Source organism: Scyliorhinus torazame, chromosome 3 (genome assembly GCF_047496885.1).
Source record: "Scyliorhinus torazame isolate Kashiwa2021f chromosome 3, sScyTor2.1, whole genome shotgun sequence".
NCBI classification, from domain to species: domain Eukaryota; kingdom Metazoa; phylum Chordata; class Chondrichthyes; order Carcharhiniformes; family Scyliorhinidae; genus Scyliorhinus; species Scyliorhinus torazame.
This window is the reverse complement of record NC_092709.1, coordinates 106,501,127-106,518,952: the sequence shown is the minus strand read 5'-3', so window position 1 is coordinate 106,518,952 and position 17,826 is coordinate 106,501,127. Positions and strand designations below refer to the sequence as shown.

General features: G+C 44.2%; 1 protein-coding gene across 4 annotated transcripts in view; it reads left to right on the top strand.

Annotated features, from left to right (window-relative positions):
- Nucleotides 1-17,826, top strand: part of arhgap10 (Rho GTPase activating protein 10) — a 284,335-nt gene that overhangs the window by 176,235 nt on the left and 90,274 nt on the right. For all 4 annotated transcript variants that reach the window (XM_072496090.1, XM_072496089.1, XM_072496091.1 and 1 more), the window contains 6 exons: nucleotides 4,048-4,087; nucleotides 4,441-4,506; nucleotides 5,600-5,674; nucleotides 10,029-10,116; nucleotides 14,595-14,653; nucleotides 16,706-16,811. In XM_072496090.1, coding sequence (XP_072352191.1) covers nucleotides 4,048-4,087; nucleotides 4,441-4,506; nucleotides 5,600-5,674; nucleotides 10,029-10,116; nucleotides 14,595-14,653; nucleotides 16,706-16,811 — 434 coding nt within the window. The remainder of the gene's footprint in view (nucleotides 1-4,047; nucleotides 4,088-4,440; nucleotides 4,507-5,599; nucleotides 5,675-10,028; nucleotides 10,117-14,594; nucleotides 14,654-16,705; nucleotides 16,812-17,826) is intronic.

The following is a 17,826-nucleotide window of genomic DNA, read 5'->3' as shown; positions in this document are numbered from 1 at the left end:
TGATTTAAGTGAAGACTCTGTCTGCAGTGGGGTGGGGGGGGGGGGGGGGGGGGCACGGTGCCCACAATACAGCTAAAAGTAAAGTCGCCATAGTCCCAGATGACCATAGACTGTTTTTGCCTTCGAAGGGGAGAGTTGACTGGTGGTGATTTCACCTGAGGATCACCACACCTTGGGCGAGGGGCAAGGTTGAAAAGGCGAGGCCTTCATGAATAACCAGATACAGGAACCGCTGGGTGGCTGTTGAGGCCCATTTCTTACATAGAAAAGTACATAGAAAATAGAAGCATTTGGAGGCCGTTGGGCCCTTTAAGCCTGCTCTGCCATTCCTTATGATCGCGGCTGATCATCAAGTTCAATACCCTGATCCCCCCCCGCCCCACCCATATCCCTTCAGCCCCAAGAGCTGTATTTAATTCTTCCTTGAAATTACACAATGTTTTGGCCTTTACCACTTTCTGTGGCAGTGAATTCCACAGATTCACTAATCTGGATGAAGAAAATTCTCCTCACCTTAGTCCTAGGTCTGGACTCCCCCACCGTCAGAACATTCCTTCTGAATCTACTGGTCTAATCCTGGTAGAACTCTATAGGTTTCTATGACATACCCCCCCCCCCCACTCTTCTAAACTCCAATGAATATAATTATAACTGATTTAGTCTCTCCTCATAGTCAGTCCCGCCATCCCAGGAATCAACCTGGTAAAGCTTCGCTGCACTCCCTCCACAGCAAGAAACCCTGGGCGGGATTCTCTGAACCCCGCCGGATCGGAGAATCGCCAGGGGGCGGCGTGAATCCCGCCCCGATGCTGGCTGCCGAATTCTCTACCGGTGGTTTTAGGAAGGGGGCGGGGTTCACTCCGCGCTGTTCGGGGGCCGCTGGGCTGAGTGGCCGCCCGTTATCGGCAAGTCCCGCCGGCGTGAAATGGACATGGTCCACCTGGCGTCACCTGGCTTGTCGGCGTCTAGCGGGGACCTCGTGTGTGTGTGGGGGGGGGGGGGGGGGGGGGGCACGGTGGCCTGGCCCGCGATTCGGGCCCACAGATCTGCAGGCGGGCCTGTGCCGTGGGGTCACTCTTTCACTCCGCGCTGGCCTCTGTAAGGCTCCGCCAAGGCCGGCGCGGAGAAGAAACCCCCTGCGCATGTGCAGGAAACACGCCGGCAGTTCTGCGCATGCGCCAGAACATACCGGAGATTCTGGGCATGCGCCAACTCGCATGGTCCCATGGCGGCCCTTCGCCGCTGGTTGGCGCGGCGCCAACCCCTCCGACGCCGGCCTAGCCCCCGGAAGTGTGGAGGATTCCGTAACTTCCGGGTGGCCTGACGCCGGAGTGGTTCACGTCGCTCTTGGAGCCGGCGTCGGGCCATCGCGCCAAGTGCGGAAGAATCCTGCCCTCTTTCTCAGATAAGGATACCAAAGCTGCACACAATACTCCAGGTGTGGCCTCACCAGACCCCTATACAATTGCAGTAAAACATCTCTATTCCTATACTCAAATCCTCTCGCAATGAAAGAAAGAGAGATAATTAGTGCATGGCAGGTGATTGTACAACAGAACAAAGCACTTGCTGTATGGTTGTCTGATGGATGAGCCGGTGAATGATTCTCACTTAGGTGCACGCCGTCCACCTCCCATTGGTGCAAGCATGGCAGATGTCCCCTCTGGTCAGCTGTATGGCTCTGTTTTGGAACTGAGAGAGAACCTTGATGTGTGGCGCTCAGTCCCCTGTCTGGGGATTGCGATTGTGCACAAGCTTTTCCTACACAAAGACAGACATTGTGTGCCCGGGCAGATAAGTCTGGCTGGCATGTGTGGGTGGTGAGTGGCGTTGTGGAAAAAAAGATGACATAAGCTCCAGAGGAGATGATGACAGCTGGGGGTGTAAAGATGTGTGTGACAGTGAGTGATGATGCCCCTTGAGGTGGTAGTGAGTGAGATCAATACGAATGTGTGATGAGTGAGAGCGTTGAGTGATAGAAGCATGGATGAGGTCATTTATTCTCTTCCCTGTACTGTGTTAGCACTGACCACCGTTGGCACCCCCTCCAAAGCCAGATTAGTCAACCTACTGGAGCTCCTACAGCCAGAGCAGGGATAGAGGACTTCGCAGTAGGCCTCAACTGCATCCCGCAGGCTCTCCAGTGAAGCACCGCTGAATTTGGGGGATGTTGTTTTCTTGGGTTTCAGGGCCATAGCCTCAGTGGAGCAGTCCTGAGCTGCAGACTTTGAGAAGTCTGTGCACGGCTTCATTTTAAATATGGCACCCGTAGCAAGGAAGTGGTGAGCTGAAGGTGGAGTTGGCGATTCAGAGGAAGCCCGCTAGTGATCCAGCATGTTTCCCATGTATGCACAATTAATGTGGTGGGACATGACATGATGCGAAAACCTGTCATTGCAGCCGGCGGGCTATATACAATTTTTCATACCCAATACTGTTCTTAGTGCAATGATAGCACTTGGTTTCTATTCTATGGGGTTTCAAGTGCTCATCTAAATGCTTCTTAAATGTTGTGAGGGTTCCCGCCTCAGGCAGTGAGTTCCAGATGCCCACCACCCTCTGGGCAGCACAGCAGCTCTGTAGTTAGCACTGTTACTTCACAGCGCCAGGGACCCGTGTTCGATTCCCGGCTTGGGTCACTGTCTGTACTGCACGTTCTCCCCGTGTCTGCGTGGGTTTCCTCTGGGTGCTCTGGTTTCTTCCCACAAGTCCCGAAAGACATACTTGTTAGGTAAATTGGACATTCTGAATTCTCCCTCTGTGTACCCGAATAGGCACTGGAGTGTGGTGACGAGGGGATTTTCACAGTAACTTCATTGCAGTGTTAATGTAAGCCTCCTTGTGACACTAATAAAGATTATAGATAAAGATTATAACTGTTTTCCTCCAATCCTCTCTAAATCGTCTTCTTACCTTAATTCTCTACTCCTGGTTATGACCCCTCTACTAAAAGGAAACGTTTCTTCCCTATCTACCCTATCTATGTCCCTCCTAAATATTGTACATCTCAATCAGGTCCCCCCTCAGCCTTTTCTGCTTTTAAGGAAATCTACCCAAAGCCTAACCAGTGTCTCTTAATAGCTGAAAGGGCAGCACGGTAGCATTGTGGATAGCACAATTGCTTCACAGCTCCAGGGTCCCAGGTTCGATTCCGGCTTGGGTCACTGTCTGTGCGGAGTCTGCAAATCCTCCCCGTGTGTGCGTGGGTTTCCTCCGGGTGCTCCGGTTTCCTCCCACAGTCCAAAGATGTGCAGGTTAGGTGGATTGACCATGATAAATTGCCCTTAGTGTCCAAAATTGCCCTTAGTGTTGGGTGGGGTTACTGGGTTATGGGGATAGGGTGAGGTGTTGACCTTGGGTAGGGTGCTCTTTCCAAGAGCCGGTGCAGACTCGACGGGCCGAATGGCCTCCTTCTGCACAGTAAATTCTATGAAAAAATTCTATGAAAGGCTCCAGCCCAGGCAGCATCTTGGTGAATCTCCTTTGCACCCTTTCTAGTGCAATGCCATCCTTCCTATAGTGTGGCAACCAGAACTGCACTCAGTACTCTAGCTGTGGCCTAACTAGTGTTTTATACAGCTCCATCACAACCCATCCAGCTCCCTTTGTAGTCTCCTTATGTCCTCTTGGCAACTTTGTAAAAAAACTAACATGGTAAAGTATATTTGGATACAACTCCAGTTTTATTATTCAATATCATTGTATTGCTTGACTGATGTGTAAATATGTCAACATTCTGGCAACTCCTGCAACCAAGCTGGTGCCAAACGTAATACTCTGTATTTCTGTGGATCTAAGTAAGGAGGTTGGTGGAGGTGGGGGCTGTGGGGTGGTGGATGCAGAGGACCCTGCTGTTTGGGGAACCCAAGGTCTACTATTTTCCTGTAGAGTGTTATTCAAATGATCAGTTTCCTGCCTTGGCGAATGACTGTGACCATGGTTTTATATGCAATAACAATATCAATGTTTCCAGTTTTCACAAGGCCATACCTAAATTTGATCATGTTTATATGTGTAGTGTTGTAACAACATTTCTTTAAATTACAGGTATATTCAATAACTAGGAATAATTCCAAGAGGGATGGAAGTAAGTATATCTGCATATGTTTAACTATTAAACCCTTGTAATGAGTTACCTATAGCTAGTGTTTCATATAACCTCTGAATTAATATTCTTCACATTTTTGAAAGTTGTTTGCATTCTCTAATTAGGGTAGGTGTTAGCACACCATATTACCTCCTTCTGCAGTGTAGGAATTCTATGATTACTAATTTCTAATGTATTCGAGGAAAAATGGAAATTTATGTTTTTTTATTGCTATCATTATGTTGTGCAATCAACTTATTGAATGCACATTAATTTCAGTGTGATTAAGTTAATTCTTTAGCATGCCATTTTCTCCTTGTGCAACAAAGACAACTTTCTTTTCTTCTCCCAAGATGTACAGCTGGATGATATGGGCTTCAACATAATAAAGAAATGCATCCATGCACTTGAGACACGGGGTAATCAAATATTTTATTCTACATTTGAAATCAATTCTAATTTAACTTATTGAAGTGCATAATATTCTTGAATATTTTGAATATAAAGAGATTAACACTGTTAATGTTCCCTGTCACCAAATGTTATATGTTGAGTTGTCTATGTGGGTAATTCATCAGTTGAAAGGTATATATAGATTGGTATTTTTAAATTTAAAAGTGCTGCGTCATGTCAGAGATCAGTTAGTTTTTTGACCCATTTGTGAAGATTTTCAGTGGTCTTTCTGAATTCCAAAGGAAGCTACTTCGTCATATTATTGTCAATACTGGTTTATACCATGCATATTTATTATTTAAAAATAATTGTAAACACAAGAAATGCATATTTAATTGGTCATAATATCAAAGCAATATTTGCACAGGATATCATTCAAGCAAAAGAAAACATATGTTCTTGAAAAATCCAAATCCTTAACGATACAAAGAAGTGAAGTGAAACAGGTCAAAGAAACATTTCCTGTACAATCATTTCACCCCCCAGTTTTGCCAATGTGGCAAGTAAGCTATGCTTCTTTTCTCTTTACAGAAAAATCTAGTTACAACAAATAAATGTTATTTTATGTCGAAGTCTTGCGTTGAATGTGAGGCTCAGAATACGTTTCCAGATGGAACAATCCTCTTCCTAAAGATTAATTAATATTTACACTACCGCCTACTGTTTTCTTTCATGTTTGCTGAGAGGGATTAATAAATTATGTTCTTTGGAATAAGAGGGTGAAACAGGAGAGAAAGAAAGCTTTTGGAAGTGCAGTAAATCTATGCTGTATCAGAATGTAGCCTATTTAAAAATACACTGTACTACTGTACTCATTAGAATTAATCTCCAGAAGTTCAATTACACTGAATTTTTGAATCCAAAAATCAATGGCACTATATACAGATACTTTGCACTCTCATGAAATATGAAGATAAAACTGTTTTGATCTGTATTTGCCTAAGTTGTAAATGGTGAATAAAGTGTTACCGTACTAATTCACTATTTTTACAATAATTAAAATGACACTTTTCTAAATCATTGCTGTCAGTAAGATACTGTTTTTCACCTGTTTTCCAGGACTTACCGATCAGGGATTATATAGAGTGGTTGGAGTCAGTTCAAAAGTCCAGAGACTTGTGTGTTTGTTGAGTGGTAAGTGTTTTGATAACTTAGTAGGATAAATACAGATGTATTCAGGTCAGAACTATTATACACAAGCGTCTGGATTCTTCGCTGTCAGGATTCTCCGCTACGCCGGCAGCGCACCCACGTCCAGGGATTTCCCGACGGCAGGGGGCTGCCCACGATGGGAAATCTCATTGGCCCGCTGGCGGGACGGAGAATCCCAGCCAAGATGTTTTAAATTGAGGAAATTCATGGAATTGTAGAATCTTGCATTTGACTGTTTGTGACTCTCCTTTCTCTTTAAAAGAGCAATCCAGTTAGCGCACTCCTGCTCTTTCCTCATAATTCTGTAAATGTTTTCTATTCAAGTATATATGCAATCCTTTCTGGAAAGTTACCACTAAATTTAATACCATCACCCTTTCAGACAGTGCAGTTCAGATCATGAACAGTCCACTTTGCAAAATAATGTCCTCTTTGGTTCTTTTGCCAACTATCTTAACTCTGTGTACTCTGGTTGCCAACCCTCCTACCGGTAACAAAACCCTCATAATTTTGAATGCCTCTACTAAATATACCCTTAACCCTCCGCTGGATGGGGAATTATTCCTGCATCCTCTGCCTGTACACGTAATGTCCTGGATTTTCATCTTAAGAGATGGGAAATTTCCCAGCTCGGCAGGCCCACCTCAGGAGAAAGTGCCCCAAATAGTGTGATTCGTTATTGGGTGGGTTGCGGAGGAGGGGGGTGTTGAAGGTGACGAATGGGATAGCTCAATGCCCAAGGCAGGCTGGTTAAGTCATCTGCCTCAGTTCTCTGAACTTCGTCCCTATTGCGCTATTATTAAATATCTAACCCTCATCCCTCACCCCCTCACCCTCCCAGTCACTCCCCATGCCCCATTCATGACCCCCACCCACTCCAGTAACCCCCTCAGATGCTCCATGCCAATCCATGTCCCCCACCCACCCCATGACCCTTCGTGCTGTCTGTGCCACACACTATGCTAAACCACGTTCCCCACCAACCCCATGTCCTTTGTACTGTCTGTGCCACACACTATGCTAAACCATGTTCCCCACCAATCCCAGTGAACCCTCATACCCATTGATAAAAATCTATCAACATTGAACAATCATAGTGAACCCATGCGCCACATGTGATACCAGAACGGCTTAATTTTCCTTTGCCTGCTACTGCATCTAGGTCCTACCCTGACATCCGTAACAGGAGTGAATGCAGCCTGCTGACTACTGTGCCCTGTTACCCTTGATGACTTTAATGGGTGCCCTCTGTGAGGCTTGGAGGGCCCCAGCTTACTTTGGGTCTCCTATTCTGGTGCAGTCACAAAGGAGAATCTGAATGGCTGCACCCCCACCAAGTGTCTTGAATGGAGGTCCCAGGGGCGCCTGCCTGCGCTCTTCTTCCCTTTGTGTGCCCAAGGGCCGTCCCTGACTCCCTGAGTAGAAGGGGCGCCGGGTGTGAGGTAGAGGACCCCTACCCCTGCATCATGTCGCTTCTACGTCACCCATGGATACGGTTTAGCTCAGTTGGCTGGATGGCTGGTCCGTGATGCAGAGTGACGGCAACAGCGCCAGTTCAATTCCTGTACTGGCTGAGGTTGTTCGTGAAAGTCCCGCCTTCCCAACCTTCCCCCTCGCCTGAGCTGTGGTCACACTCAGGTTAAATCACTACCAGTTAGCTGTTAGGAGAGAGAGCAGCAGCCAATAGTCCTCTGGGACTGTACTGACATTTACATACTTTTGGTGGAAAGCAAATTAAAATTTCAAACGTTAAAAAATCACAGCAATACTCGTATGACTAATAATTTTACAGTTTTGCTGAACTTTAAATTTCCATATTAGGAATGGCGGTTGTTAAATTTGACTATCTAGTTAAATGTCACTTTGAAACAGGGCAGCACTGTAGCACAAGTAGATAGCACTGTGGCTTCACAGCTCCTGGGTCCCAGGTTCGATTCCCGGCTGGGTTACTGTCTGTCGGAGTCTGCACGTTCTCCCCGTGTCTGCGTGGGTTTCCTCCGGGTGCTCCGGTTTCCTCCCACAGTCCAAAGACGTGCAGGTTAGGTGGATTGGCCATGATAAATTGCCCTTAGTGTCCAAAAACAGGTTAGGAGGGGTTAGTGGGTTACGGGGATAGCATGGAAGTGTGGGCTTAAGTGGGTTGGTGCAGACTCGATGGGCCGAATGGCCTCCTTCTGCACTGTATATTCTATGAAACGTACATGGATTTTTGCTGCTTCATAGTTGGATAATTGCCATCTTGTGTATACAGTGTAAATATACTTTGACAAGAGTTTGGAAGGTTGTATGGATGGAGGGAAAGGTTCTCTTCCACCCTTGACTGTAGTTCTGTTGCTTATTAGCAATGTAGGAATTTGCAAAGATAGACAAAAAGAGTTGTAAAAATAACACAGAAATGAATGTAGAACTAACGCAATTTTGCAGTAAAAAGCAAAAATTAAGCATCAAAATTAGAGTATTTCAGAGGGATCTGTTTGCATATTCTTTATTTTACATTGAAGCTAATTATAATGTAGATACAGCAGGAGGTGGTTCCTGAATGAGAATTCCTGGAAGGAGGTGACATAGTGGTTGGCCTTCTGCCTCACAGCTCCAGGGACCCGGTTCAATTTGGGTCTCGGGTGACTGTGTGGAGCTTGCACTTTCTACCCGTGTCTACGTGTTTCCTCCAGGTGCTCCAGTTTCCTCTCACGGCCAAAGATGTGCATGTTAGGTGGATTGGTATGCTAAATTGCCCCCTTAGTGTCTGTAATGATATGTATATAGTCAGGTTAGTGAAGGGTTAATTATTACATCTCTGTGTAAGTCAAACACTAGAGGGCGCCACTGCTTCTCTGTATTTAAGTCAGACCCTGAGGGAATTCTGGGTATATAACAAGGTTTATCATTAGGAGAAAGCATGGTGACAGCATTAGGAGGCGATTAGATTAGACAGAGTTAACATGAGGTTAGATCACAGTGTAGTTAGTGACTATTGTAGCTCAGTAGAGTGTGCAAACTTCATTTAATTAATAGTTTTATAATAAATTAGTTTTGTTTCAATCTTTTGATTGGTGGATTCTTTGTCAACAACACATCGGATCAGTCTGGAAGGAAAGACAAAGAACACAACGCATGGTAATATAACAGTGTCCAAAAGATTAGGTGGGGTTACTGGGCTATGGGGATAGAATGTAGGTGTGGGCTTGAGTAGGGTGTTCTTTCCAAGGGCCAGTGCAGACTCGAGGGCACGAATGTCCTCCTTCGGCACTGTAAATTCTATAATTATATGACTACAACTTTCAAGCAATTTGCTTGGAACTGGTACTTAATTCGTAGTGGAAATGGACCCCAGCAGACGAAAGTAGTGGCAAACGTGAAGATAAAATAGTTCCAAGTATTATTGTATGAACATTTTGTAGGAGTAGAAAGTAGTTAAATTTGCCCAAGGTATTGGTAGGACCTTAGCTGGAGTATTGCATATAGCGTAGGGGGAGCCATGAACCTAATGCATCAATTGGAATGAATAAGTGATTGTCATTATGGGGCTGGTAGGTGTGTACCAGCAAGTTAACTTTATGGGTTTACCACTTGAAAATTCATTTATCCAAAAATTTGCCTGGATTTTGCAGTAGGAATGACGATAGAACTGTCAGCATTCATCACTATTACCCCACTGACACTGACAGCAACCTCTGCAGCCCACACATGTAGTTAAACATGGAAATCCAGAAGTTGTTAGTGATTCTACTGTTCTCCAGGGAATGCTAAATCGATTAGAACTTGACCATTTACATTATTAGTCTTGCTGGAAAAGTCCCTGAAACGACACACACTGTTGGTTTTTCACAGTATATTAAGTTCATAATTACTGCTGAAAAACTAATCTAATACTTGTGAAATGTCAAATTTCACCATTATGATCAAGTTTGTTCTGATATTTCAGCTGCGCCCTTAATCACGTGTATGTCTCAATCATTTCTCTGTAAAATTCTATTGAAAAGTGAAAGATAATCAGTGCTTTTCACTTCCTGCTTTGTGGGAAACTTCAGTGTGATTGGCTGTTTAACCTGCTTGATGCTGTCACTGTTGCTGGACACTTGGAGATTCTTTTGACTTGGTGCAAGATTCAGACTAGCATCACGAAAAGGGAAATCCATGGCACAGACATATTTGGATCTTTTTGAGCAATTTTCCTCCAGGTCAGCACTGAGCACTATTGCCTCTCCACTTGTAACAGAATTCAGGTCTTTGAGTTTAGAGAATGTGACCCTTTGGGTATTCTGGCCTAATCCAATCATTTCCCTATACAGCAACACGGAGATCTTGTGTTGGTGAATTTAACAATGTTTTCTAGATTCAAAGGTTTGTGCTGACCTGGATCTGGACAACTCACTGGAATGGGAAACAAAAACTATTACCAGTGCATTGAAACACTATTTACGGTAAGCAGTTGTGTGTGCATATTTATTCTCTGCTGTTTTGAAGAGTTTTAAACTGAGTCATAGCTACGTCATTTAAATTCTAAGAGACAAACCTCGGCATTCAAAAGCTAATGAGTTGTTTTTAATATTTCTGTTAATTCCCGATGAGTTTGAATTCCAAGCTTTGAAATCTGATGTGACAATGACATCCCTAATTCCTATGTTATTGAATTCTGTTATGTCTTGTTTTCAACGGCATGACTGATTCACCAGAGGTGGTGGCACAAAGGCAGGGCCAATGAGAGCCCTCAGTGTTCACACTGGACCCCACAAAGTCTCATGGAACACATGGAAAAGGAAATCTCCAGCTGAGTATCATATAACACCCTCCCTCAGCTGATGAAATGTTTATAAAAAATAAATTTAGAGTAGGCAATTCTTTTTTTTTCCCAATTAAGAGGCAATTTAACGTGGCCAATCCTGCACATCTTTGGGTTGTGGGGTGAGACCCACGCAGACACGGGGAAAATGTGCAAACTCCGCACGGACAGTGACCCCGGGATGGGATCAAACCCAGGTCCTCAGCGCCGTGAGGCAGCAGTGCTAACCACTCAAGTGCTCCTTCATGTTAACACAACTTGGAAGAAGCACTGATGGTAGCAATGTAATCTAGGTGGAGGACTTCAATGTCCATCACCCAGAATGACTAAGTGGCCCCACTGCGAATGGAACTGATGAAGACCTGAAGGGCATAGCTTTCAGTTTGGGCTTGTACCAGGACAAAATAGCACATTGAACAGTAAACGCAGCATGTCGTAGACAGAGCTAAGCAATCCCACAACCCAGATAACTGCTCTCCAGTCCTGCAACCTCCAGTTGTGAATAGTGGTGGGTAACCACTGGGAGTGGGAGGCTTCATGAGCATTCTTATCTTCAGCGTTGACAGAGCCCATCACAAGCCTGCAAAAGATTAGGCTGAAGCATTTGCATCTGGCTTAATGTCGAGTGGATGATACACCTCAGCCTCTTTCTGAGTTTCTTAGTATAACAGATGCCAGTCTTTAGCCAATCAGGTACACTCTATTTGATGTCTTATGCACTGGACACAACGGAGACTGAGGCCCCAGAGACATCCAAACTGTCTTGCTGAAGACCTGTGCATTACAACTTGCTCTAGCCAAGCTGATCCAGCACAGCCATATCTCTGGCATCTACTTGACAAAATGGAAATCGGCCTACTGTCAGTCATCAGCAAAGTGCTGGAAGGAATCGTCAGCAGCGCTATCAAGTGACATTTAATTTACACCAATACCCTGCTACCAATGCTCCGTTTGGGTTCTGTCAGATTCACGTGCATCCTGACCTCATTACAGCCTTAATCCAAAGATGGACATAGGAGCTGAATTCCAGAGGTGAGTGAGAGTCATTGCTTTGACATAAAGCTGGCATTTGACTGAGCCTGGCACCACCAAAATCTAATAAAATTGATGTCACTGGGGATTGAGCAATAACCCTCCACTGATTGAAGTCATACCCAACACTAAGAAAGGTTGTTTAAGGACATCAGTGCAGCAGTTTCTCAGGGCAGTATTCAAGGCCCAATCTTAACTTTTTCTCCACCACAAGGCCAGAAGTGGGAATGTTTTGGTGAGCGTTGTACAGGTGTTCGTTTCCACACTCAATTCTTTAGATGATGAAAAAGTCCTTACCTGCATTCGAACCTAATCAACTTTCAGGCTTGGTCTTATAAATAACAAATTATATTTGCCCACACAAGTGGCAGGCAATGACAGTTGCCAAAAAGGGTCTAACCACCCACATCCATGATATTCAGTTGCATTGCTATCATCAAATCTATCACCATTGACATCCTGGTGGGGTTGGGGAGATGCACTGTTTACTAGAAACTTAACTGGAGAAGCCACATAAGTACTATACCATCAAGAACTGATCAGAGACTGTGCATCCTATGGTGACTGATCATCTGATTTTTCCAAATCCACTTGACAATCCCTCAGGCACAAGTCGAAGATGTGAAGGAATTCCCACTTGCCTGGTTAATGCATCTACAAGAACACAAATGAAACTTGTCACCATCCAAGACAAAGCATCCCACTTTATTGGCACCCCATACATCACCTGAAACCATCACTCCTTCCATCACTGGTTGCAGTGTGTGACATCTGCAAGATGTATTGCAGCACTCGCCAAGGCTCCCGAGCCCTACCACCTAGAGGCACACAGGCAATAGGTGTATTTGAACACCACTATCTGCAGGTTGCCTAGCATGTTGACTTGGCAATATATCACTATTCCTTTATTGTTGTTGAGTCAAAGTCCTGGAGCCTCCTGTCTAACAGCACTCTGACTACACCTACCCATATGGACTATAGCAGTTCAAGAAGCAGGGTTACCGCCACCACCTCAAATGTAATTAGGCATGGGCAAAAGTAATGACTGCCAGCAATGTGTACATCCTGTGAATAAATATTAGGCCTGGATGTTCGCAATGACGGAGAGCTTCTCTGTTGTTGAAAAGATAGTGGAGTAGGTCGAAATCCACAAGTCCTGCCACCACAGCACCTATCTCCATGGGGGCAGGTCAGGATTTGTGCATTTCACTGAGGCAGTTGCCTCCAGTCATGTCTGATTTTCGTTAGCCAAGAGTGGGAAACACAACATGTGCAGGTTAGATCTGGCAGCAACAGAGTCCTTGGAGAGATAAAGTGCCATTTTGATGAGGTAGATACCTTTGAGGAGGTCAGGTCCTCTTTGCGAGAGGTAAGATGCCATTTAGGATTATTAAAAGGGGATATGAATGAGCATAAAATGTGCATAATCCCACTGGAACTGTCGAGAGCTGTCAAAAAGAACCGTTGAGGCATTTAAAATTCCTGCCCTTTAAATCTTTGAAAAACTGTGTGAAGTGATCTGTTGTCATAAGTCTAAGGGTTATTATAACTGGATTAGGGCTGCATGACTGATTTCACAACCTTCCATTAGCCTAGTGGAGTGCCTGCCATTTCACAGTGTGATGACAGCTATGAATTCCAATGCTTGTTTTTAGAAGAGATTAAGCCTTGATTGAAATGTTTGTTTTTATGAGCAGTTAATAAAGCATATCGTATTCTAGGTTTATCAATAGGGACACTGAGTACAAGAACAAGGAGGCTGTGCTGAACGAATACACAGTTTAAGACCTCAGCTGAAGTATAGTGTACAGTTTTGGGTGCCACACTATCGGAAGGATGTGAGCGCATTGGAGTGAGTGTAGAAGAGGTTTACCAGAATGGTTCCAGGGATGAGAAACATCAGTTATGAGGATAGATTGGCAAGATTGGATCTGTTCTCCTTGGAGAAGGGGGACAAGAATGGATTTAATAGAGATGTTAAAAATCAGGAGGTGGTTGGACAGAGTAAATGGGGTGAAACTGTTCCTGCTCATAAAAGGATCAAGAACAAGAGGGCACAGATTTAAAGTGATTTGCAAAAGAAGCAAATGCAGTGTGAGGAAAGACTTTTCACACGGGGACAGCATGGTAGCACAGTGGTTGGCACAGTTGCTTCACAGCTCCAGCGTCCCAGGTTTGATTCACTGTCTGTGCGGAGTCTGCCTGTGTCTGCGTTGGTTTCCTCCGGGTGCTCAGGTTTCCTCCCACAATCCAAAGATGTGCAGGTTAGGTGGATTGGCCATGATAAATTGCCCTCTGTGTCCAAAAAAGGTTAGGTGGGGTTACGGGGATAGGGTGGAGGTTTGGGCTTAGGCAGGGTGCTCTTTTCAAGGGCTGATGCAGACTCGATGGGCCGAATGGCCTCATTTTGCACTGTAAATTCTATGATTCTGCACAGTGAGTGTTTCGGGTCTGGAATCCACTGGCTGGAAGTGTGGTGGAGGCCGGTTCAATTGAGGCATTCAAGAGGGCATTAGATGATTTGAATAGAAACAACTATGTGCTGAGGGACAAGGAAATGGCATGGGAATGGCACTAAGTTATAATGCTGGTTTGGAGAGCTGGTGTAAACACAATGGGCCAAATGGCCTCCTGTGCTGTAACAATTCTGTGATTCTGACTCGCATTTTCACTCACTGCCTGATTTTAAAAAAACATTTGTTCTTGGGATGTGGGCGTTGCTGGCTGGGCCAGCTCTTGTTGCCCATCCCTAATTGTCCTTGAACTGATGGATTGCTAGGCCACGTCAGAGTGCAGCAGTTAAGTGTCAATCGCATCAGTGTGTGGGCCTGGAGTCACATGTAGGCCAGACTGGGTAAGGATGGTATGTGATTGGTATTGTGCATACATACCCTCAAACAATAGAAACTCAACATCAAAACCAAGTACTTGTGCACAGAAGGATGTCAAGCAAGCGCACGTTAATTAACAAGCTATTGGTTAACTAAATTAATGAGTAATTGGTTACATAAATTAATGAGTTATTAGTTACATAAATGAATAAGCAATTGATTTAATACTGTAATTTATTGTTTATGAATGTTGTAGATATCTTCCGGAGCCCCTCATGACATACAAGTTGCACGGGGAATTCATCTCGCTTGCTAGTAAGTATAGTGTAACTCTCTGCTCTACATAAAGCTTTCATAAAGTACACAAATATCATTTGGTGGTGTACGGTTTGTTGGGGCATTAAGCTGTTATGGTGACATGGCCTGACTTTGTATCCAGGGGCCCCACATCTTTTTCCATGTCTTTTGGAGAGAAAAATCAAACCAGAATTTAAGAATTGAACTGTTGGTGGGGAGGATGTGGTGGTATTTGTTGAGCTGGAGGGCAAGTGCATGGCAAGAATGAGAATGTTAGATTGGGAGTGTGAACGGTGAGTTAATCTACCTTAGCATGGGCAGGAGTGAGCAGGGCTTGATGTGCAAAGAGGATACAGACCACAGAGTTTTAGGGGAACTTAGAAGTTTCAGTGGGGCAAATGGAAAGTTGGCAAAAAGATCATTGGAATAGGTGAGTTTGGAAATGCCAAAAGCATTGATATTGAGGGTTACAGCAGCAGATGGTCGGAGGTAGGTTATGTTACAATGGTTGGTTTCCATTATGGAGAAGATGTGGGTTTGAAAGCTCAACGCAACATCAATATGGGTGCCGAAGTAGCATCTCGTCTGGTTCAGCCTGAGATACCCTAGAGATGGGGATGGAATTGTTATCAATTAGGACCAAAGATTATGTCTGCAGCCAATCCAATATTTAGCTGAAAGAATTTGAAGTTCAGCATGACTGGAATATAAAAGTAGACAAGTATTGTTGCAATTGTGTAGGGTGTTGGTGAGACCACATCGTGAGTATGTCCAGTTTTGGTCTCCTTATTTGAGGAAGGTTGTGGTGGCATTGGAGGCAATTCAGAGGAGGTTTACCAGATTGATTCCGGGGATGACAGGATTGCCGTATGAGGAGAGATTAAACAGTTTGGGCTTATACTCACTGGAGTTTAGAAGAATGAGAGCGGATCTGATCAAGATATATAAAATACTAAAGAGGGATTGATAAAATAAACATAGATCAAATGGTCCCCCTTGTGGGGCAATCTAGAACGAGAGGTCACAGATGTAGGTTGAGAGGCAGTAGATTTTAAAACTGAGATGAGGAGGAACTACTTCTCGCAGAGGGGGATGAATTTGTGGAACACCCAGCCCCATGTTGCGGTGGACTCTGAATCATTAAATGTTTGCAAGAAGGAGATAGATATATTTGTGATATAAAAGGGGTTAAAGGGATATGGGGAACGGTCGGGGAGGTGGATTTGAGACCAGCAAGAGATCAGCCCTGATCTGATTGAATGGCGGAGCAGGCTCGAAGGGCTGAATTGCCTACTTCGGCTCCTAATTCCTATGACTAGCCTTGGCACCTATTCCTTGAATTTAAAAGATTGGAGGGTGATCTATTCAGGCTTTAATTGGGTGGAAACCCTTTCTTCTGGTGAGGGAATCCAAACCAATAGTCTAAAAATTAATGAGGTTATTTATTCTCCACCTTGTCCCTCGCCTGAGATGTGGTGATCCTCAGATTAAATCACCACCAGTCAGCTCTCCCCCTCAAAGGGGAAAACAGCCTATGGTCAACTGGGACTATGGCAACTTTACCTTTACCTAGTCTAAAAATTAAAGAGTTAACCATTGAGGAATTAAATCAGGGAGCATTTCTTCATATAAGGGGTAGTTGAAAACCTTGAACTCACTTCCTTAAAACTTTGTGGATGCTGGTGGTTAATTGACCTTTGGGGTGAAGACTAAGTAAATTTTTGTGAGACTCGGCTATGGAACAAAGGTGGGTAGATGGAGTTGAGAGGTGAACTGAGTGGAATGAATGGTGGAGCAGTTGAATGGCCTACCCCTCCTATGTCTGATTTTGCCATATTTTGGATCGGGTGATGGTAGACAAAGATTTTGAAGGAGAGGTGAGAAGGTGAGGTATGACTTGTTCAAAGGAGGAGACAGTGTTGCTGGAGAAGGCAGTGATTTGGTAAAGGAAGATTGAATCTATGGCTCTTATACATTCTGTGCATATCCATTTCACTGACGCATGTAAGAGAAATGAATAGCATATTACATAGTATCCTAATCCAGAGGTTTTGCTGCTTATTTTTGCAGAGTGTGCGAGTCCAGAATCCAGAATCAAGCCAATTCATTCCCTCATTCATAAACTTCCGGAAAAGAATCGCGAGATGTTGGACATTCTCATCAAGCATTTAGCTAAGTAAGATTTGCGCGCTGGAGAATATACATTTTTCTCGATTGATAAATAACTAACAGGAACAACTGCAGTACCCATGTTATCCAGCAACTTAATATTAGAACAAAAAACGGCTTCTATTGTTTGATCCTCTTTTGCTTTAGTTGCAACTCCTTGTCCACTTTTATAACCTAGTGGCATAATTTTAGGAGCGGTCAGTACTTTGCATCAAGGCAATGTGGATTAAAACCAACATTAATATCTACTCTCATGAAGACGTTGATATTTTAAAGCACTATTAGCCCCCAATGTTTAAATTTGGAACTTAATTAAAGAGTTGTAGTTTGAAGATGATTAACAGGTAACAGGAAAAAACTTGCATCAGATTCACATATTGAGTTCAAAAATTAGTGGTCAAAAGAACTTTGAATGTCTGCTGATGGTTTCTTGTGTTAGATTTCATGAATTGAGCTGGAAATGTTTCTTGCCAAAAGCCAATGCTGCTTGAGGCTATAATGAACGCAGGTTCAAGTGATTTGGGGATTTTATTTAATAACCTATTGCATCAGTGGTAAAACTTGGTTTGACTGAGTGAGGGAGAAAACAAGAGAGGAGATTGAGTTCTAGATTTGGCTTGCTTGACGTGAAGGGACTATGCTGGATACTGGAATACCTAGTCCTAAAGCCAAGCCAGAAAGTGAGCAGAGGGTCCTAGGAACAAATTTGAGGCGGTCCTCCGAAGCTTCGTTGGCCAACCTTACAATAAATGGGGGGGGGGAACGATGTCTTCCCCCACACCTTGCTCACCCTCCAACCTCTTCACTCCCCCAAAGTTAATATGTGACCTTTTGCTTTACAAACATACAAATTAGGAACAATGAGTAGGCCATTTGGCCCCTTGAGTCTGCTGCACCATTCAATAAGATCATGGCTGACCTGATTGTTACCTCACCCCCACATTCCTGTCTACCCCCGATAACCTATCATCCCCTTGTTAATCAAGAATCTATCTAACTCTGCCTTAAAACTATTCAAAGAC